Source organism: Pungitius pungitius, chromosome 1 (assembly GCF_949316345.1).
Source record: "Pungitius pungitius chromosome 1, fPunPun2.1, whole genome shotgun sequence".
In the NCBI taxonomy this organism is placed as follows: Eukaryota; Metazoa; Chordata; class Actinopteri; order Perciformes; family Gasterosteidae; genus Pungitius; species Pungitius pungitius.
The window spans coordinates 31439151-31461506 of NC_084900.1; the positions used below are offsets into that span (position 1 = coordinate 31439151).

Genomic DNA, 22356 nt, shown 5'->3' on the forward strand with positions numbered 1-22356 from the left:
AAATCAATTGAAATTGATAATATAAGCAAATACACATGATTTACACCTGCAGGTGGTCCATTTCCTAACGCAAAGCACAAACTAAAGTGAACTCATTTGACTTAAAAACACGACACATACCAAGTTGAAAGTTTAATAGCTGCAGGGTGTGTTTTTGTATGAAGATGACAAAGAGCAACATGATGACAGACATTTACTGAAGGAGGTGCTGCTTTGATGCAGAAAACAAAGAACTGCACATATCTGATGGATATATTCAACGACCTTCCGCTAAAAGATTTCTAAATACACACTCAAAATAGCAGCAATAGTTTGTTAGACCCAAAAAGCCACCATCAGTTCTTCAATGTTGTGGATAAAAACAATGCACGCACAAAGTCGTACAAAGATTTCTTTGCTTAATAGATTTATGTTCAAAGTAGTTTGTTCTTCAACAGAAGCAGTGCGTGCAGCGAAAAAACCAAATAAATCTGAGGAGCGCTCCACAATCCTTTTTAGTGAAATCTAAGGCATTTCTGTGGAGTTTAATTTGGTCCTGGAAATAAAACCATAACGTACAAACCGACACTGAACCGAATGGTGAATTTGATGTAAAACAAACGTGACGCTGCTGGTAATCGAGTGGCCACACCGGCCTCCGTTCACATAAAGCACACCTGTCATAAACAACTTCATTTTGGTGTGACATAGTTCCCTTTTAATGCAGCAATTCTCAAAACAATGAATGAATCGTAGAAAAATGTGTCTGTCAGAAAAAGAAGAAAAAAAACCCAAAGTGTCCGCATGCACAATGGAGGCTGATTCCAGAGTCGTAACGTGAGGCGTCGCTGGGACATCCGTAGTATTGCATCCACGAGGGTAATAAATTAATTGCATAGAACATCAGACCTTGGGCGTGTTCTTCCAAGTTAAAGGAAGTGGACTCGGTACCAGCTGTGAACGGCCGTGAGACCCAACTGCCTGTGAACCTCGTCCACGAAACTGAATCCACGTTTCTGAGGTAAGTCGAGGTTTGAACATATCATTTGTCTTATATTGTAACTCTGTAGCAACGCGTGTGAACCTAGCGTACGTCATGATTAAACCACCACCAGGGGTCATGTTCGCAAATTGCCGACATTTGAGATACGGACGGAACTGAAGTGTCTGTTAAAAAAAAAACACATTGAAGCCTCTTTGACCTCTGAACACTGAAACCACACAACTAGGCAAACGCACAACAAACAAATCACTACTTCAATAACAGCTGCAAACATCTACTTCTCACTATTTGAGGCACACAACACACTATCAAAAATAAAAACAAAACATCTTGGATCAATCTTAAAAAGTGATAAAACGAAATAAAAAACTTGATAAAACCTTTAAATAAGAAATGTAAAGACGAAACATGAGGGCGGAAAATTCAGATGTAGATGCAAACAAAAACAAAAAAGGTCAGTCATCTGTGTTCTGGCCATAATAATCCAGAATGAACCTTTTCTGAAGATCTAACAGGACGGAGCCACGGTTTACCAGTGGCTCTCTATATCTCTGCAATACGAACATTGTACTCTAACAATAACATCTAATTTTCGCTTCAGAGCATGACCTTTGGGACGCTGTGGAGAGTCAGTCTCCTGTTATGAGAAGTTCACGAGGGAAAGCCAGAAGACTATCAGACCATCATTCGGCACATTATTAAAATAACAGAAGCATTGCTGCACTGATGAAAGGAAATCAAAAAGAAAGCCTAGATACATTTAAATCTCTCTTATTTACAGGCAGCTCTGTGTGATATTTGATAGCGACTTTGGATTTCATCAATCCAAAAATGCTTTAAATCTATTTAGCTTCTTCACTTATAACATCTCTAATTGTTCTCTACTTTGTTATCTTCTGATTGTCTCAAGCTTTGTCGAGATTGCCGGCAGTGTGATGGTCATGATCTGAGAGTCAAGTGCCGTGAATAAGCGCTGTCGGCCCCTGGCCGGGTTTTGTACCTGGTGCACGCGGCGCGGCCTCTTCCGCAGACGCCAACAACGTCTGGAATGGGAATCGTCAGCTTTTCGAAGGACTTCTCAGCTACTTTGTATTTCTTTTTAACCTTTTGCGTCCCCGGGTTCAAATGTTTGCACCGAGCTAGAAACACAACAACAACAAAAAAAGGCACGTTGAAAGACTGAAGGTATCAGACAACAAAAAGATGACGCAAAATCAGTGTGTCTTACAAAAAAGTGAAGAAGAAAAAAAAAAAAAAAAAAACTCTAAACAAAACATGGCGTTGAAGTATTTTTTCCTGGTTTCATTCAAGCTCCCCAGAACAATATTAGAAAAGAATATGAACAATGCTTTAAAAAAAATAAATGAATGAAAATCTGTGTGTGACACAGCTCCTCGTTCTCTTCCTCATTGCCTGCCCTCCTCCAGCCTCGGTTGTTGAAGTAAAATAGTTTATTCTAAATTATGAATTTGTAGAAAATATTGTTTTCGTTCCTTTTTTTTTTTGTCCTTTGTGTGTGTAACAGTCCATGTTGCTCCCGTTGTGTCCGGTGCCGCGTTTCACCGCTTTGAAGGGTCCCTCCGGCTCCACAGGACGATCTGACACAAGGCGACAACACCGGCCAATTAGAAAAGACGGACTGGCCCCCGACGGCGCTCTCTCGTCAGCGGATTGGTGCGCGCCGAGAGACACAAAGCGGACCACAACGCACCTCTTCACTTGTTATGCTGGTAGGTGTAAGCTGTGTGTTCTGTGGGTGTCTCTATGGCAACAGGTGGTTGGACGGCACTTTCCTGAGAAGGAAGGCACCAGAGGTTGAGTCCGTGAGTGTTTGCCTCGCGTCACATGGGAACTGCTCTAGCGAAAGACAACAAGAGGACTTTACCTCGACTGAGATGTTGGCGGCAGGCACTTGGGTGTACTGGGGGATGTAGGTCCCCTGCATGGACGTGTTTGAGGGCATGTACTGAAGGAGAGGGGATAGGGTGAGTTCATCGGACATGACAGCCGCGTTAGCGAGAACAACCCGAGAAATAAAGTGACACTGGAACAAATGTTTATGTGAAATGACACTTGCCCCGATCCGCCTGAATTTAAACGGGGACCTGCAAGCGATGAAGAAAATCCAAATCGATTTTTTTTCTCTCTCTGTTTAATTGAGCCAATTTGCCGAAATAAAAGTGTAGCTATCTCCACCATGACGGTGTCAACAAAAGCCTCTCTCGGTTTGTAAAAAAACAAACCAAACGATCAAATGGCCTTCTGCACCCCTTCAGCTGCTAAACATCAACCATAGCTGCATGCAAAATGTGCTGCTTCCCACTGACTGTGCCACTGCTGCCCATGGAGAGGTGGCCGAGCTGCTGCGTTAGGGGTCCCATCATGGAGGTAGGCTGGATGGACATGGTGTGCTCCATCCCCGGCGTCAGCACCGCTCCCTGTGAAACCAGGAAAAATACCGCTTCTAACCGCCGTCGCTCGACGAGCAGAACACGAATAGAAAGTTACAAAGTTACTCACGGTGGGCGGCATGATGTATGACTGATGATGTAACCAGGACGGGTTGTGTACCTGCAGGGTCAGGAAAGACACACGCGTATTTCACCGGGAATCGTTTAAGCCGTTTCATTTCTAGATCTGGGACATTTGGCCACTGGTGTTTCACAAAGGATTCGTGAGGTTTGAGCCTGAGTCGATCGCTGTAGGCATCGGAGGGTCTGGACTACCTGGTAGGTGGACATGGGAGAATGCATGTACGGGGAGATGGAGGTCGGCCCCATCATCCGGTTCGGGCCGATGCCGTAGGGGGAAGAGTAGAACCTACAGAAGGAGGCCAAAAGCTGTTAGTCGCCAGACCACAAGCCCCTCTGGCTGTACAAGGGATTCATCAGTGGCAGTACGGACCCATTCTGTAAAGCTGTGGTGGGGTCATAGGTGAGCGTCAGACCTCCCTGGAGAGAAAAAAAAAAAAAGAGGACAATGTCACGAGGAGGCGTTGATGCATTGAGAAAAGCCTTTTCTTTTCTTTTTTTAAGTGCGATGCGTGGAAATAAAACCCACACTCTCTCCATCTCTCGTCCAGGGCCGGCCGTTCTGCAGATATTTTCCTTGGCTCTGACGCTTTTTCTGGCCCCCATCGGCAAATTTACACAAGAGGGGCTCTGGTGGCACTGGAGCGGAAACAAGATATTACTTTGAATGAAAAATAAATGCCCAGTAGACCAGTAAGAAAGTATTACTTGGTATGAAGATGTATAGTCAGGGTATAAATGTAAAACTCCTTGGATGAGATGGTTTTCTTTAATCACCTGGAACTCCAGGTGGAGTCTTGATATATTTCCCATTGAAATGTTGGATGATAGCTTCACATTTCTCGGTTGACTCCATCCTACATAAAAATGAGATCTTTTATTAAGAACAATCACTGTAGCGGGCTACACGACGTCATGCTGTGTGTTCATATTCACAGTTGAGGATGTTCTACCTACGCCGGCCACCAGGGGGCTATCTCACCATGATTGAGAAGAACATACAGTATGTGCCACTGGATAGTCTCTCTAATTGGCCCTTCGCCTGTCACAGGTCGTCTTAATATGAGTACGTAAATAATCAGAGCTCATACCTGGCAAAGCCAACGCCTCGGCTGGCTCCGTTGGCGTCGCGGAGGATGCGAGTGGAAATGGCCTGGCTGAAGGACTTCAGCATGTTCTCCAGCTCCTGCTCATCCATGGACATTGGCAAATTGGAGATGTATAAGTTGGTGGGGTCCTGCTCCTGTTGCTGAAAGGTGAGAGCCCAGCAGAGGATTCATGAACCAGGATGTGGAAGAGCAGACGCAGCTCCTCGTTGTCGCCCTCAAGAAATCCGGAGACACTCAAAAGCTGCGAGCCAAAGTAGGAGAGCATCATGCAATCTCTTAACAGGAACCGTGCGAGGTGCCTGGTATTTGTACAAGTGTCAGTGTGATGGACAGGGAATCGGGTTCGAAGTGAAGGCTGGATTTCATTTTGGCGGAGGCTGCATGCATGAGGTCCGAGGAGGAGGAGGAGGAGGAGGAGGAGGAGGAGGAGGAGGAGGAGGAGGAGGAGGAGGAGGAGGAGGAGGAGGAAAGGGATATTCAGATGTTGAGATGTTCTGGCTGGACTTCAACTGAATTTCTCTCTCATTCCGACTCCGTTTCTGTCCCTTCCACTTTTATTCATCCAAGTTGATCCTTTCTTCCCCTGCCCGCTTCCTCCTCATACCCCATTACCCGCGCGCTATTACCAAAGGCGTAGAAGGCAGGCCCATTGTGTGGGACCAGCCTCTTAGGAGGATGAAAGTGCAGGATCCAGGAGAGGGGATATCAAAGCCTATTAAAAGTCTATCCATTCATGGGTGATCTGAAATGATTAGGTGCTCTAGCTCTGTGCAGAATGACGGGAGGAACAATTTGGACAAAGATCTTCGTCAATGATCGGAATAACATCTGAAGCGGTTTAGCATCCTTTATCCTCGGCCGTTGTAATAATACGTTGCTTGCATTCGAGCAGTAATATTCATGTGGTCTTCCCGACCTTGAGTAGAAGTACAGGCTCTGCTGCCTTGCATAAATTACACAAATGATGCAGTTTTTCCTCAAACGTGAATATGAAATTATTGGTACCCAACCTGGAATTATCTGATAAAGTGCCACAGTTTCATTTTTATGCTTTCAACTTTTTTGTAGGCGTCTTCTTTCCTTTTTGTTAGCCTTCTGTGGAACTAATTTAATTTGACTACCAGTATCTTGTAAGATAACCAATCTGTATCACCCTCTAACCATTTTGCATATTCATTATCTCAAGAGTGTGTAGGTGTGATTAAAAGCCTGTAAATGCAGTGTGAATTCATTTCCATACCATGAATAATACATGTGGAATCGCTATGACCTGTGGTGAAGGTAATTTCTCCTTCACCACCCACTCCTCCTCCTCCTCCTCCAACCTCCTCCTTCCAGTGCACCGCCAGCTGAAGATGAAGGTCCGAGCAGAGGCGACCCGCTGCCCATCTAAATCTCAACTGAGTCAGATAAACCTGTTGCAAATCCACAGTGAAATCAAGTTGTTCTGTGAGCAGGGAGCTGAGTGTCAGTGATCCAGATTAACGAGAGATCGGCTTTTCCCAGCAGGTCGGTGGTGTGCGTGACTCGTGAGTTTGTGTCATAACCCGGTCGGGGCCATGCTGGTGAAGTGCATGTGTATGTGTGTGTGTGTGTGTGTGTGTGTGTGTTTGTGTGTTGACAGGGCGGGTGCCTGGGCACAGGGCCCCGCTGAGTGGGGAGCTGCTCAGACACTGAGTCAGATGCCCACCAGGGAGAACAGACAGTGCCTTTGTACAGGGAGAAGGCCGTGGGACATACTCCCTCCACACCGCTACCACCACACACACACACACACACACACATGCACACACACACACACACCCACATGTACACACATATGCCCGCAGGCTTCTGTGCACTCTTGTTAGTGCGCACACATATTGTACAGCACATTAATACCCATAAATACACTCATCTAAGGACACACCCGGAGCAGTGCCTAGCGAACGCACGCACACACAAGCTGAGGCTTAATTGGCTTGTGTTCCTGAACCTCGACGACTCATAGAACAACATGAAAACATGGCGACAAAAAACAAAACACGGGGAGAGAAAAAACACGGAGAAAGAGCTTGCCGCAGCTTTCAAAAAAAAGGGAATTCACAAGAAGCAGACGTGGCATAGGAACAACCTTTCTGCTGCAATGTTAATAATTCAACATTTAATTTGTAATTCATAATTCAGCATTCAGCTTTGTGCTGAGTCACTGTTAAAATGCCGTAAAGTGTGTCCCCCCCCCCCCCTTTCAGCTGAGAATTTAACTCTGACTATTTGACCAAATCTGACACCAAGCCACAAGAAATACAACCAGCGACATGTCAAGCGAGGTCCTTACCTTGGCCATCTGAGCCTGCACTCCACCCGCCTTCAGCGCCGTCACCGCCTTCTGAGCCGCGGACGGACTGTCAAAGTCAACAAAGCCGTAGCCTGCGGGCACGGAGAGAAACACGGGGCATGAGGTGACAGCGACATATGAACGCTGTCACTGCAGTGGAGGCGGTGCTGTTTGAATCTGAAGACACGGCCAGCTTTTTGCTTTGGACTGAAGGACAGACGCGACAGTAATGTAAAAATATTATGGATCTCACGTTTTGTATTCCAGATCCACATCTTGCATCAAAACATTGATTAATTGAGAATACAGTAAAAAGAACAGAATTGTTTGCCTTACCTTTGCACTTGTTGGTGGTCTTGTCCAGGATGGCTTTGGTGGATACAATTTTCCCATAGCTGAAAAACACTGACGTTTACTCTCTAGATCATTCCTTCCTGCCCTTTGCACTGAAAATATGACTTCATACGTAGATTAAATATTAGCATTGTGACATTGCTACGTGCAATGTGATTTCCTGGTAGATTGTGCTCAATCATCAATTACTCTATTTAATAATAAATGATGTACAGGAAAATCTTTAGAGAGGGGGCGGGGCATGAATTAAATTAGAGCTGCTGCAGAACACAAAGAATGAAGATAAAGGTGAAATCCTTTACATAGCCTTTAAGTTGCGTGTTTCTAGGTCCCAATACTTGAGTTGACATGTATATTAATTTTGCCTTATCAGGTCTCAGATTTGTACAGCACACTATGACTTAGCATGACTTAGGCATATTTTCAAAATATGGTCGAAACCTGAGAATTAGCATGAGGGTTCTGTTTTGAAAATAGGTATTGCCCCTCAGCTGATGATGAATAGAGTCTCTCATTCTATAAACTGAGATGGTTTACACCAGGATGATATTCTGGATTTTCAACTCAACGTTAAGTGACAATTTGCTCAAAATAAATGGATTTTTAGACAAATTCACAATGCACAATGAATACAACATATATCCAGCTTGCCAGCTTTGGACAATGCATATGCATGGCTTGTGCTTGTGTGCGGCAGAGTGTCAATGGTCTCTCTCCTCTCCAGGCATGTGCATGCAGTGTAATCTGATACGCGTCTCCTTGGCTGTCCTGTCCAGTGCTGGCTCCCAGCCACGCTCTCGTTCTACTAAGCAGCTTTTCTCTTTGCGGCGTTACACTGCACCACTGCCGCAATCCATCCAGGCTGTACAGATAATCTAATACTAATATTTATTGGTAAGGATTATGTGAGGACTTGCTTACGTTTTAATCTGAATCCAAATTGGAAATACATTTGGGTCACCTGTAAAACTTGCGATTTTATAGAATTGACACCAATTCTAAGTGAATGATTTGGACACTACAACAGTAGATAAAATGACCACACAATGAAATAAATATGTAAGTATTAAAAGCACAAATTGTGCTTGAATGTGTATTCACTCATTTAAATGTTTGTCTATTCAATTTGAATACAAAGCAGTGCCAGAAGACAGAATCAATTCAACAAATCTTTCATTTCATCCCAAAACTTTTTGTGCTTGATTATATCAATTCAATATAATAAATGTATCCTTATATAGTGTGAAATTGAAAAATTGGAAATGAAAATGTTGTCTATGAATTATTTTTAACTTGACCTTCGTGGCATCTCTATTCTGGATAGAGAAGCCACCAGATAAAACCTGTTCTTCCCACATTTCCATATGCACGATTCTGATGGGCACAAGGCAGTACCACCACCCTGTGACCTGCTGCACCACCCTGCTTAAACACGAGAGATAACCGTTTACTGAACTGCGTGTAGAGCTCCTGGACGACGTGATGCAAAGTGAAAAGAGGGGCTGGAGACCCAGCCGTGTGTGAAAGAGCACAGCGTGGTCCAGCCTGATGTCCCTCCATGGTCAACCACCAGAAACGGACCTGGGGCGGGAACCCGAGCGGCAGCAAAAGCACCCAGAGAGACAACTGCAGGGGCCGTAGATAGAGAACCAACCCCCCATCCCGTCCTCTCCTCACTCGCTCCCCACACAGTGTGCGTACAACAACTGTGGGGGAGGGGAGCTTTATGAGTGTGGCGTCCGGATACTATGCACACATTTGCGCTTCAAAACTCGAGTTGACTTGAGTTCAAATCCCTGCGTGACGTGTCCTCCTACTGTTTGACACAGTCCTCTGCAGCCATGTCCCACATTCCCTTTCATCTGGTAGAGTATCTTCCCTCGGTCCAGTTTATCCAAGCATCACGTCGGTCTTAATGTGTTCTGCTTAAAGGAAAATGTCATGCCCGCGATATTATCTGCTCAGTAAGAGCAGAAATATGAGAACTACCCCTGCTGAAACCCCCCCCCCCCCCCCCCCCCACACCACTCTCCCTCCACCACCCCCACCATGCCATTGCCCTTGTTTGTCTTTCCCCTTTCCCCTGGGCTCGCCGTTTCCTGTAGGGTTCGGGCAGCCTCGTGTGAGCCATATCTTCCAGACAGCTGTGAAGTAGCAGCCCCCCCCCCCCTCCCCCTCCCCCTCTCTCTCTCTCCCTCCCTTATTCAATCGCTCTCGTTTTCCCTCCTTTTCTCTCTCTCTCTCTCCACTCTTCTGGTCCTCATCACCAGGCCCCAGAATTCAATTAAGTGAACCCAGACCATTCATCTCAGCCCGACTTGTTTTGATGTCTTCTGCTAAAGGCCCAACAAACACATCGGATGGATTAGATGAGGCCGTTGTTTGATGTCTGACTACAGGCTCCCCGCAACAGTTTTCAAAGACTCACACTCACTCTGATGAGCCACATAGCGTATTATTTATGGTGCGGAATACGACTTTGAATAAAGATGGCATGGTCTGATTGCCATCACATGTTGGATGATAATCTACAAGAGAAACCAAATAAGTCATGTATGTCAAAGGTCTAAGGAGACATACAGTAATAATTAGCTCGGGAGAAGGAGACTAAACATTCTGTACCTAGTAGTTGGGACGTCTCTGCCTAGCTGTGCCAAAGTGAAAGCCTTACATTGCTGCCAAAATGATTGTTGGTTTTTCCACATGGCCACTAAACGAAGGGCCTAAAAAAAAAAAAATGACGCATGAAAATACAGCCCTCTTCTTTGCTCCAGGAATACCTGCTTGGGTGTGCTTTAGCTTTAACGTGCATTTGAAGTTCAAGGAGGCCATTCAAGTATTCACGAATGACTTACGTCATGTGACGCAATCCTTGATGCATTCAGACAGCCAGCCATCGCCTGCCGATGAACTCATCACCCTGCTCTGCCTAAACCCCCTCCGCATCTCCAACCCGCTTCATTTGCAGGGCGGGCAGCCAAAGCCAGATTTATTGAGTGTAGACGTAGAAGTTGGTTTCTGGGTAACTTACGGCTGACAGAGTTTGACCAGATCCTGGTCTGTGGTTGCTGGGTGGAGGCCACGGATGTACAGGTTGGTTTTGCTCAGCAGCTCTCCCCCACAGCTGCTGCTGCTGCTGCTGCCATTGCTGATGGAGGTGGTGGTGGTGGTGGTGTTGCTATTGTTGTTGTTGTTGGGGCTTGGAGGAGCCATCTGATGGTTGGAGGGGGACACATACGTCTGTTTCACAAAAAAGACAACGGTCAGATGACTTTGGGATTGTACACAAAGCCGATACTTCTTTAGATACATGAAATCAAAGGTATACACCGATGCGTCAGAGAACTGGACCACAACAACCCTGTTAATTGGCCGAGCAACAAACTCGCTCATGCTATGGGCGCCAAGGCATGACAGGTTCATTAAAGACGCCAACGGACACAATGTGCACCCATTTAGCTGAAATTCCAATCATAAGAAATCGCCAACTATGGTCATAAAAAGACTTCAAACTCCAATATAAGCAGCCGGCAACAATTTAGTCCCTTCTCTCTGACATAAGATCAAGGGCAGCCCTACGAGTCAATATTCTAAGGATTATCATGGTATGACTAGCTGTTACGAATGAATTCTTAAGACAAATATACACCTTTTTTTGATGTGATCATATACTGTTATTCAGATATTTCAGACATGCAAGAACCAGCCGACGGTATACTGGTTATCACATAGCTCTTATACTAGTTAAAAAACACAGTTCACTTTAAGTGTAAATGTAGAGAGAGAACCTTCATCATTACATACTTAAGTGTGCTATTCAAACTAACCTACTTTTAAATAGAATATAGACTTTCAGAGAAACAGTGCTTTTTGGAAAAAAATGTTAACTAGAAAAAAGTACAGCATACATGGAAAAAAAAAAACCCACAGCGTCTAACAGTAAATCTGGTTGGATGTAAGTGGCGAGCTCCACATTGCTGACAGAGGGGCTTTTGTGGTTCATGTTGCGGCTGAACGTTATTCATTTGAGTATTTGAAACAGTTGTAATCAAAGCCGTTCACAGGGACATCTGTGGATTATCAACGGTTACCACAGAAGTGTTTGGGACTGAACATTTTATATTGGCAACCACCAGTATCGTCTTGGGGTGGAGTGAAAAACCTCAACGTCTTAACTAACTGAATGGCCTGATACCAGCGAATGTTTTTTCATTAAAACTGACTTATTAAGGTAATATGCTTTTAACGTCATATTTTTTTTGCACATCATTTCTCAGACCGCTGCATACATCTACAATGTAAGGGATTATCACCTGATTCATGCACTTGGACCTAAATGTCATCTGGTATTTCATGACCTGCCGGTCTAAGGCCACAGTACACCGCTCAAGGCTTTGTGAGCACTAAAGGAACAGCATGCAGAGCCTGTGCTCACATCAACGCATGCCTGCAATCAGCATGTTATTTGAAACAATATGTCCATCGGCATGAATGTACCGTGCAATGAATCAGATTGGTATGTGAGTATAAGGTGGGCTTGGTTTTGCTTGGGCAGCCCTACGCCCGCCTGCAGAGGAGGAACTGTTTGATTAGTTAGGGTCAGCAGGCTCGGCCCCAGGGAACAATGGGATGGCTTGTTGGACACCACAAGGTCAGCTCCGGACCCCCCAGCTTTTTAACAGAGGGGGAGTCGTCACAATCCGCCTACAATCAAGCCATTTATGACTTCTAATTCTCTCTAACAGAAATATAGGATTTTTTTTATTGTGGTTTAAAAAGCAGAATACTGCATATTAATTTCAGACCAACAAACCCCAATCAATCAATTCGGCAGAATCAATCATCAACAGCCTGAAGTAACAGCGCCACGAGCCGCAATAAGTTAAAAGTTAAGGCTAACGTTTGTTGCTAATTTTGTCATATAATATTAATGTTAGCTGACAATATTCCAAAATTCCATTCAGCGTAAAGAATTACGTTAAGCCCCTTTCAGACATGGAACCCATTTCTTACATCTGACTTTGATTTTATAGTTGAATGAAATACATCCATTCTCAAGGGAAAACAGTTACTTTTGTGGTTTGTGAAACATTTATACAGTGTTTCTGATAACAGCAGATGTCATTTAATTGTCTAGACCACATGAATGCCAAACCTAACAAAGGACATATTCAATATATTATTAAAGATGTGTATTGAGGATGTATGCATGTAACATAAAGTATATTACCATGCCATTTTTCACCCTGTCAGTCAAAGCCTCAATACATAAGAAATGTAAACTCTAATAACTCTTTTAACTTATAAGTAAACCTGCGTATTATAAAAACACATTTGCATACACTACAATGACTCTTTTTTGTAGAACGCAATAAAGTATCAGGGAACGCAATCAGGTGGGATGCACCTGCTGAGGCCTACAGAGATAGGATCTGACAGGAGACTGAGTCCCGGCCCGAGCCCGACCACTGAGGCCTGTCTAATTAGGATCCGAGCTTGTTAACCGAAAACACTAATCCCTCTCATGTGCTCTCAAGTCAGAAGGTAGAGTCTCATTAAGACTGCTCTACTAGGCTCCTTGTGAGAGAAAGATGGCAGTGAGTCACATCCACACCCTCGCCCCATCTGCTCCAGCAGCAGCTCCATGTGTTGTGAAAACCAATAAAAGGTGATACCAAACACACTCAGAACCGCACAAAGGCAGCAAGAAGGGGAAGCTGATAGTATGACACACGTTTTAAATGGACATAAAGTGGGAATACAATGGTCTTTTAGCTTGGGAGGGTTGCATGTGAGCGCATGACACGTTGCTGAGTTCTCTCCTATTTGTTACTCTCGAGTCCACAACCCGACATTCAAGCTATTGGTACATTCTGTACAGTAAAGCTGTAAATGAATACAGCCCTCACACCCCACCTGCTCTCACAGAGTAAGTTACAATAAGGTGAATCGCCTCAATGGTTTTTATTATAGTTGTGCAAGAAGCATAACAGTGTTATGCAGAGAAAGGCAGCGTGCTGAAGGCATGGGTGAGATGATTACAGTTAGAGGGAGCAGGGGGGGGGGGATGCCGAAGGGAGTCCAGGTGACGCGAGGACTTTTCCCAGCGAGTGCCGGGTGACGCTGAGTGCATGACTTTTAATTCGGTAGAAATCACGGCGGAGTCGGATTGTTTGAGGCTTAAATGCTACATCATTCCAGCAACACAAACCTTTTGTGAAACAGATAATGAGTATGTTGGAAAATCGAACAAATCTTCCTAATTGAGTTATTTCATTTATCTGCAGCCCAAACGAAGCATTTAGTTGCCTACAAAGCCCTCAAAACATCATCAAATGAAGTGTCAAGCATCTTCATTTTTTGAACGGTCCCAAAATAAAATACATTATGCTGATCATTATGAAGATAATGGTCCTTTCCATTGTGGTAAAGCAGCACTGAAATTCTGCACAAGTGAACTGTCAAAGTAATATCATCTATTCATTACTACGTTTACAAATCCTGAATCAAAGATGAATATCTGAAGTGTGGAGTCCTACCTGATTGGCTAAAGAAACTTTAAAAGGCATCATGGGTAAGATCATCGTGTAGCAGAATAAATCTCTACATACTAGCTTTTTGCAGAAGAAAGAAAAACTGCGAGGTGGGAAGAACCGAATTAGAGAAGCGATGGAAATCCTGTCGTCTTGAGGCTTAGAGACTTGTCCTTGCTCACCTTCTACTTAGTCCAGTTGCACTATGAAAAAAACACCAGAAAAGGTAAACAGATGAGTAAAATCATCTGTTTTCAACAGGTAGCATGTACCGCGAAGAGAGCAGAAAGAAAGGACAAAAAATTTTATCAATTAGGAGGAATGTTCCGGCTCCATGGGAACTAAACCTCTGACAGACAAGACATCAAGGTATGTGAAGCAAGAGGGAAAAAAAGCCAGTGGGAGTAAGGCAGAGGCAGTGTGTGTGTGTGCCCTTTTCCCCGTTGTAACACACACTGACCAGGGGGTTACCGGTTACAAGCCTCCCATCCATGTGGTTTGGACCCTGTGCGTAAAGAGTGTGTGCATATCATCGTCATAGGAAAGTGTTTTGAGTTTGCAAAGCCCCCCCCCCCCCCCCCCCCACACACCCGAAATGAGCTCATTATTTGAATCCAGGATTCCAGGAATCAGCATTCTGAATCCTGCCATATGCGAGGCAGGGAAGGGTATAACTCCTGGAAGGAGGGAGGTGTTTTATTACAGCTCTCTTCAACCGCTATTCAAGAAAAATGCAGACCAACTACTTCATACGTTAGCTTAAAACACTCCTGTGTAATCCTGTAATTTACATATGTCCCAGAATTAAGAAGAAAAAAAAAGATCATAAGTATGATATCTTCTAAAGTGTTACAGCAGTCATCAGTAATAGTACTGAAGGGGTGGGGCATATTTGTTCGCGTAAAAGCCTGGGGGAAACTTTGATAACTTGTGATTGATTCAATCAAATCAGGACCCAAAACGTTACGTGGTGGATTCAGCTTGTAGCCGAATATACAGTGGGATGGAATAAAATGAGTCCTTATGATCGGTATTAGCTACAGCGCATTCATAAGCTGTCCCTCATACGTGCCGACTAGGTGTCGGAGGCGAAGAGAAACACACACACACACACCAAAAACACACCAAAAAAACAAAGCAAACTGCAATCTACAGGCAACAATATAACGACCCCCCCCCCCCTTGTTAGTTTGCAACAACACAGCAGTCGGAAAGCCCAAAGCAAAGGTACGAGTACAAGAGTTGAAGCGTCGCCTGTGAACCACTTCCAAGGACACTGCAGCTTAACACAGCCGAGCGGCTTCTCTCTCCTTTCTGTTTTTTCCTTTCTTTCTTTTTTTTTTTTTTTACCGGGAGGAGAAAAACGCGCTCACTGTGAGGCCAATAAAGAAGAAGCCCAGAAGCGGCGACGCGGGCTCCTTGGTCTTTTACCTTCTTGATGTTTTTGCCGGTGTTGTACGGGGTGAATCCTGTCCTTGGCGGCACGGAGAGCAGCATTTTTTTTTTTTTTACGCGGCGCTGTATCCGGAGGAACGGAGAGAGGGAGAGAGAGCCGAGGCGAGTCAGCTGACGTCAGCCAGAGGGGGGAATTGAGCCCGGAGCGGCGGGTCGCGATCGGAGTCGGTCCTCCCCCGGCACTGTGATGGGCTCCACTCCCTTCTGCCCGGCTTATGTGCTCAAAGTGTGAAAACTCAATTAACTCCGCGCTGTCATTGCCAACAAGCACCTCTCTGCCACCAGTAAAGGGTAGTTAAGAGATAAGAAGCTGGATATTGTTGCAAATATATATATACAATTCCTCCCTCATGTAACCGTTTTTTTTTGGGGGGGGGGGGGGGGTTGGAGAAATACAGAAAGGCAGATGTTCGCAATCAGGCATTAGAGAGTTGTGATTTCGAGACTTGTTGCCCCTCTCGGTTGATGTTTTTAGTGGTTTTAGTCCAGTGAGCTTGAGGTCAGGAGCAACAGAAGTGAAAGGGAAACGGCCATCACTTTGTACCACTCCGTCCTCGTGGAAAATCATCACCATGTGTCCAAGCTATGGTTAAAGTTAAGTTCATTGACGGCCAAAACATCATGACGGATGTTAAAAAATTGTTGATTTCTCCCAAAATACATTCATATTTTGTTCCTTCTCACGAGATCGTGCCATAAACAACACGTCTCAGTTTCTGTCAGAGTTACAATTTCAAGGCATTTGCTCCGAGACTACAGGGCCAATGATCATTCATGCAGCCCTGACCAGTTTGAGCATATTTGTGGGACCCTTCAAATAAACATGGGTGCCGTCTAGGAATTGTTGGCATCTGGTAATGAGGTTGCAGATTGCAAACAACGCAAACTTCCCTTGTGTGCCCAGGGCACATTGGCCACAGCTGAAATGAATGCACCTGATGTAGACCCAGGGTTTGATTTGTCCATTCTTCTATTGAAACGTGGTGGCAGGTGAACAGGACTATACCACACACCGTATGTCGGATGTAGATGTAAAATTATCATTCTTAGGTAACAAAAGACAATTCTTGTTTTTAGATGATAGTAAACTGAAGAAAACGTGTCCATTAAAACGTATATGTCATTGTTGTGTGTCGATCCCCCTAAAAGCTTCACGTTCCTTTGAGTCAAGGTGTGCTGAGTGCCTTAAAGCTCAGCTTTTAATTGACTTTGTTTTCTTGGTAAAGGTATGACGACACCTTTGCCAATTGTCCTTGCTTTTACATTTCTGGATGCGACACAAATTTACAATGAGCTGCTGATGCAAAACCAAGAGGACGTTCAGGGAGTGCAGACCTACGGCAAGGCCAAATGACCCATCTGCAATGTTAACGAAAGGGAAATGCATTTCTGCACTGTGATTCAGATTCAGACCTATTATGGGCATTCTCCTTGGCCTATGCCTCATCCACCCACAAAGCTTCATGAAAATTGTGCCACATTGACAAACAGACAGAACCGAAAAACAGAACCTCAAAGTACTCTACATCTCAAATCAGGAAGGATCTTGCATCCCTCTGCATCTCCATCAGTTGACGTCAATCAGATGTTGACAAGTCTCATCACTCAAATAGAAAGGGTGTTATCGCCAACAGAAGCTGCGTGGCAACTAAGTCCCCTGACCCCTTTGTCTCATCTCGCGCGCCTTAAATGATTAACTCCAAGTGTGTAGAAAACATATTTTATAATATAGCAATTGTTCATCCAGTAAGAATGTGTGTGTGTTTTTTTTCTAGCCATCGCATTTGCATAATCAGAATTGGCTTTATTAAACATACAACTGCACAATGCAGCAGCAATGACAGACAGAGGACACGCCTGTAACCGCTGTACCAAATGCACATAATTTGTTCTGATTTGATCAGTACGGCCTCTTCAGACAGACTGGAGAGGTTCAGCTGAATTCTGAGCCTTTCTTCGTCTCTCCTTCCATCTCTCTGACGTGCACAAGCATACATTTGCACAAACTCCATGCATCAGGTCTTATTTGCATAAGCTCAACAATTATTTTGCATAGCCATCATTCGCTCCGGCTGAATATTGACGTTGTTTTCTGGAGGTCCGTTTTCAGCTCAGAGTTAGTTTTTAGTTTCAATCTATGCAACCTCTTGATATATTTGTGCAATGAATAGGCCAGATGGACTGGGAGTTCCACAGAGCTCAAGGACAGTTTGGGGAGTGACTCAGCCAACACACACTGTGAATTCACCAGTTACCGGCACGGAGGGGCCCGCTGGGAGCTGTGGGTTATTAGACAGGGAGAAAAATAAATCTTATGCGATTTTGTCGATCAAGCAGTTTAATCTGGAATAAGCTTCGGCATTCTGGCCGAACAACAGAAATATCACAGAAAATAACACCTACATAATTTACAAATCCATGACTCCTATTCAAATGTTCAAGCTGAACTTTGTGTTGGGCGGGGGCTCTGGTTAGTAGGTTGTGTGGGGGATGGCCACAGATGGGGGTAGGAGAACACAGGCTGCTGGTGCATGCTCAACATTCCTCAGGTGTTGTCAGCATAGCTTGGTCAGTAATTACCTCTCTGTGAAAACACGCACAAAGGCTCACTTTACAAGCAAATGGAAAGGCAGCAACCAGGAGGAGCTGTTGGAGACAGATGGGAGAACATTTACATTCAAATTTAAGCATAAGATGAGCTGGAATGATTATTTTTTTTAAAGGAACAAGCGTGCCGGAGTTGATCATCTGAATGAATCTGTTGAACGCCGTGTTTCGTGCATGCAGAGCGAGGATGTGGGAGAATCACGAGCTTGATTTATGTAGAAACACATCTTCTCTCACACCATGGCATGTGAGTCTAGTAGCGTGATAGGGTTGTAAGACCCTTACAATCCTCCCTCTGCATTTTATTGTTTGGCTCTGATGTCGAGACGTTTGTCATTGACACCACTACAAAAGAGGAGGCAAGTTCTCTGGCAACCCTTGCCCCCCCCGCCCCTCTTTTCCCCCTCTGTCTCCTTGGCAGGCTCGCTCAAATGGGAGAGATTATGTGCAGATGTGCCTGGAAAGAGGCCGGCCCCTCTGCCCTTGGAGAACATGTGGTCCGGGAGTGTTTACGCTGGCACTCTTTCATGCCGTCTCCCACACAGCGTTCTGTCTCCCCTGGATGACAATGCTCCACCCTCCGCTCACAACAGGGGGGCACGCTAAGGTTGAGGTGACCCAAGCGATCGTGTGTATCGACAAACAGAAGGGGCCGGCATTGCAAGTAAAAAGCAACAAAGTTTGCTAACATTACAACATTTGGTGTTGTTCATTGATCTTCTCTGGGAGCCTTGAAGAAGAGTATGTGATGCTAGTTTAGTTGCACCCCCCTGTACCCCCCCCCCCACTCCCCACCACACATTTCAACATACCATTCCTGCCTTAACTTTCATCGCATACTTATTCTTCGCATAAGTATATTTGAGGGCACATATGTGTGGATTCGATAGACCCCAGGCATGTTTTTCACGGATTCTCAACACACTTCACATTCTCTCCTCTCATTCAGGCTGTAGGTAAACATCTGTTAACTGGAAATCCCTGAAAGGCACTCTTATTCCTGACACCAGTGGCAGTGAGGTTACTCTCAGTTGCGTGAAATTGTGGTACCCATGATTAAATGTCAGTGGGAAAACCAGATATAAACTGCACAGAAAGAGCGCATTTCCCTTTGAGAACGGCTAAGGTGGAGGCCAACACCCTCTAATGTAATTAGTTTATATAAAGATTGTGCCAGATCAAATTGACCAAATATTGCATTATTTGGTTGGATTGAAGTGTGTTAATGAAAGGACTCATAGTGCACTTGTCTTCCTGTAATATAAGTATTCAGCGCCCCCTGCAGGTTTGGGTGCTTCATGAAAATGCCCAATCACATCTGCCAATAATGCTCTCACAATAATTACACACCGTGTGTTCGAAGCCCAAACCTAACAAAACACAATGTACTTTGCACTTTAACTTTCACCTATAGCTCCTTGCAAGGGACAGTTTAATAGGCAAACCTATTCATATTTGACGCTATTTTATTTTTCCACATGGTTCACCGGTTCTATCAAAATAGCTCCAAATGAATGGACAGAGTGAAAACTTTATAGTGTGAATGTACTTTGCCATCTTGATAACTCTTTGTTTAATAGATTTGAGGGATACAGTCACTATTGTGTCTTTATCTGAAACCTTCAGAATGTTTTTTTCTCCTTGGCTTTTGACAACCAAGCAATTATAACATAATAGACGGCATTGTCCTTTAGAGATGATTACCAAGGATTAAGACCATTGTGCTATTTGCACGCTCATTCAAAAAGATGTAGTCAGATCCGTTGCACAGAAATCATACCCAACGTTTCGTTTTTCATCTACCACTAGGGGGCATGATTTAGTGGAGAATGCAGTATGCTTGGCCATCTGGATTTGTGAACTCGGTGCAACTGGGGATTGCGTGAGCACGAGGGAAGACAAAGCCAATGAGATGCAACATGTATGTTGAATGTCAAGCGAGCCTCTGTCAGAAAACGTCAATCAAAATGTGAATTCCGTTATATTTTACTGAATTAACATGTTTATATAAGCCAGAGGTTGTAGGAAAAAAATGTTAAAATGTCCCTTTTAAATCAGACATTATCTTCAACAAATCTTTCACAGGTGCTAAATCGACTTGGCGGTATCATCATTCATTTAAAGAGAAATACAAATCGGGATTCTGTCAAAATTTGGAGCCAACATGGCTGATGCCGGAGCGCCAATTATCTCCCACCTCCACGACTGACGATAAAACGTATAAAAGAGGATAAAAGGAGGTGTGTTAGGGCATGCGCAGAAGGTGTTCGCCGCTTAGTTACCCCCCCCCACACTTTTATTTTTTTCGAGGGGGCCGAGCTTACGTCACAGGCTCGTTCACAGTGCTGGAGCTCGAGAGTCACCATCCACTCAAACGACCAGAAGCACAGCGACGCATCAGATTGCCGAGAGGGGTTTGAACAAAAAAAAAAAAAAAACGCCTTCACTTTTTAAAATTTGTCTTCTTCGTTTGGCACGGAATGAGCTGAACGCAGCCGCCGGATACGGTGCACGAGGACGTGTGGACGGTTGTGGTGGCATGGTGTGCTGAAGCGGCTTGTTGCACCCCAGCGAGTGCCGAGCGGCAGCGGCTTACACGGCGCATCATGCCTGGATGCCTGCGATCCATTTAGAAATATAACCGCATGCCTGTGCCGCCGCATCGCCTAACAGGGGCTTGAGCAAGTCTCCTTTCGTTGCTGAAGCCACCGTGCTGAAGAAGGGGGGTGAGCGGGGTGGGGGGCGCGCTGAGGGTGCAGCCGAACGGACGATCGCGACCGGGGCCGTTGGAGGCGGTTCGGATGAGGTGGTCCATCGGGTTCTTGGCTTTGAGGAATCCGGCCAACTTTAGCTCCATTCCTTTCTAACAGCGGTGCCGCCGAGCGTTGCTCAGGAGATGGCGATGAGGTTGTTCTACTTGGGATTTATGCTCTGCTTGGAGATCCCGTCTCCTAACGCCGTGGCCGTGGGTAAGAAGCCCGTTGTGTTATCTTGCATTGTGATCACTCGAAGAAAGCATGACCACTTTTTGTTGTTGTTGTTGTCCTGCAAAACATCTGTGCACAGGCCTGTCTTCACCGGAGTTGGAAGCAACGCCACAAAAAGGTTTCCCTCATAACAGGGCAGTCTCCTCTAAGAAATGGGTGGAAAATATAGAATTAGATTTAGTACCACCGCACAGATGAGCAGCGTGGTGATTTTTCTGGCGTGAAATCAGTCAGTGAGTAGACCGATCAGGGCCTGTCTGCAAGGATGGGAGACAGTATGGTTCTTCACTGTTGGGATATTCAGCAGGTAGAAGGCAACACTTGCACGGAAGACCCATTTCCCCCCAAAACGACACCGTTTCTGATTGGCCGCGACGAAATGGCTATATCCCCCCTCTATTCTTTGTAATCTCCCCATTCATGCACATTGTTCTTATGCCCACAGCTGATCGCTATGCCTTAAAAAACATATCCATATCAAACCAATGGGAGCCTTCGGCCAGGTCAGCTTTTTAGGTCTGATCTTGTGTTACTCTCCTCGCATGGTAACAACAGTTGTGTCTGCTCGTGAAGGTGTTTCATTATCATGGCGCGGCGTGTCCCGACGTGCAGCGTCACTAGCAGGCTGGGAACTACAACTTATTGGTGACGGACAGGCACTTTGTTTCCGGGAAATGAATAGTTCAAGTAGAGTCCCCGAATCCTATGACCAATGAGAGACCAAAGGCACCGTCGCTCTTGTGACTTTACGCAATGCCGACCCGTTGTTGTCTTTCTTTCCAAGGTTACAAAATAGCGCACGTGTTTACTGCATGCATGAGTCGCCAGATTTCACATTTGACATTGCACTTGCATGAATGGTATTCTAATTTAGGGCAAAGCAGAAAGCACATGCTGTTCCGCCTATATTTGGTGGAGTCTAACTTGTACTTTGTCAAACACTGGAAGTCCAGTGCGTCCTCTTTTGCTGTCCAGGTCAAAAATGACAGCCCTGGATACATATTCATAACAGAACCTGTTCAGCCATTGCTTCCCTCCATGCACAGAGAAAAGTAATCTTAATTCGGCCACTGAAGCCAGCTGCTCACGGCAATGTTGCCATGAAAATAGCCCCCCTTTTCCTCTCTGTTGAGAGGTCTTAGGTACGTTTCATTAGACAGTGATGGAGGCTGTTTGGAGTGAAAGCCATAGCTGAGGTTACAGGAGCGGGCAAGCTCCTCCCACCTCCTTCGTCACTACGCAACATCTGGACACAGGGAGACCATTAATCCAACTTGGATGTGAGGGGTAGGGACCAGCTGGAGAGGTGGGGGTGAAGGCGGGTGAACACAATAAAGTTCCAGAGCCAGCCTTTCATACCCCGTAAATGACATCGTTTTTCGGACTTGGTGGCGTGAATAGCCGACATGGTTGCATCACAATGAGTCAATGGTGCAAGGGATAGATGTGTGTTGCACTATTAGCTGCAGTGTTGGTCCGAA

General features: G+C 45.0%; 2 protein-coding genes across 4 annotated transcripts in view; one reads left to right on the plus strand and one right to left on the minus strand.

Moving 5' to 3' along the window:
• Positions 1–119: 119 nt before the first annotated feature.
• rbms2b (RNA binding motif, single stranded interacting protein 2b) lies at positions 120–15461 on the minus strand. Of its 2 annotated transcripts, none has more exons than XM_037479303.2 (14): positions 15258–15461; positions 10325–10533; positions 7276–7334; positions 6940–7031; positions 4605–4762; positions 4291–4370; positions 4043–4152; positions 3887–3933; positions 3709–3802; positions 3503–3553; positions 3310–3420; positions 2868–2948; positions 2694–2775; positions 120–2580 (listed from the first exon to the last, which is right to left on the minus strand). In XM_037479303.2, exons 1-13 carry the CDS (start codon positions 15321–15323, stop codon positions 2698–2700), a joined length of 1236 nt encoding a protein of 411 aa, XP_037335200.2. In that variant the 5' UTR covers positions 15324–15461; the 3' UTR covers positions 120–2580; positions 2694–2697. The 2 variants fall into 2 exon arrangements, with proteins under 2 accessions (XP_037335200.2, XP_037335201.2); XM_037479304.2 differs by lacking the exon at positions 15258–15461 and adding an exon at positions 13833–14183.
• Positions 15462–20216: 4755 nt separating this feature from the next.
• Positions 20217–22356, plus strand: part of lrp1ab (low density lipoprotein receptor-related protein 1Ab) — a 68072-nt gene continuing 65932 nt past the window's right edge. For both annotated transcript variants that reach the window (XM_037478926.2, XM_037478927.2), the window contains exon 1: positions 20217–20857. In XM_037478926.2, the coding sequence (XP_037334823.2) occupies positions 20785–20857 (73 nt within the window). In that variant the 5' untranslated portion in view covers positions 20217–20784. The remainder of the gene's footprint in view (positions 20858–22356) is intronic.

What these genes read in the sequence shown, in the direction of transcription:
- rbms2b (XM_037479303.2), bottom strand. Translation starts at nt 15,323, where the DNA reads ATGCTGCTCTCCGTGCCGCCAAGGACAGGATTCACCCCGTACAACACC. An exon ending in CTGGTCAAACTCTGTCAGCC is followed by an intron (nt 7,335 to 10,324) that starts GTAAGTTACCCA and finishes AGTGTTTTTCAG; the next exon opens with CTATGGGAAAATTGTATCCA. An exon ending in TGCAGGCTCAGATGGCCAAG is followed by an intron (nt 4,763 to 6,939) that starts GTAAGGACCTCG and finishes CTCACCTTTCAG; the next exon opens with CAACAGGAGCAGGACCCCAC.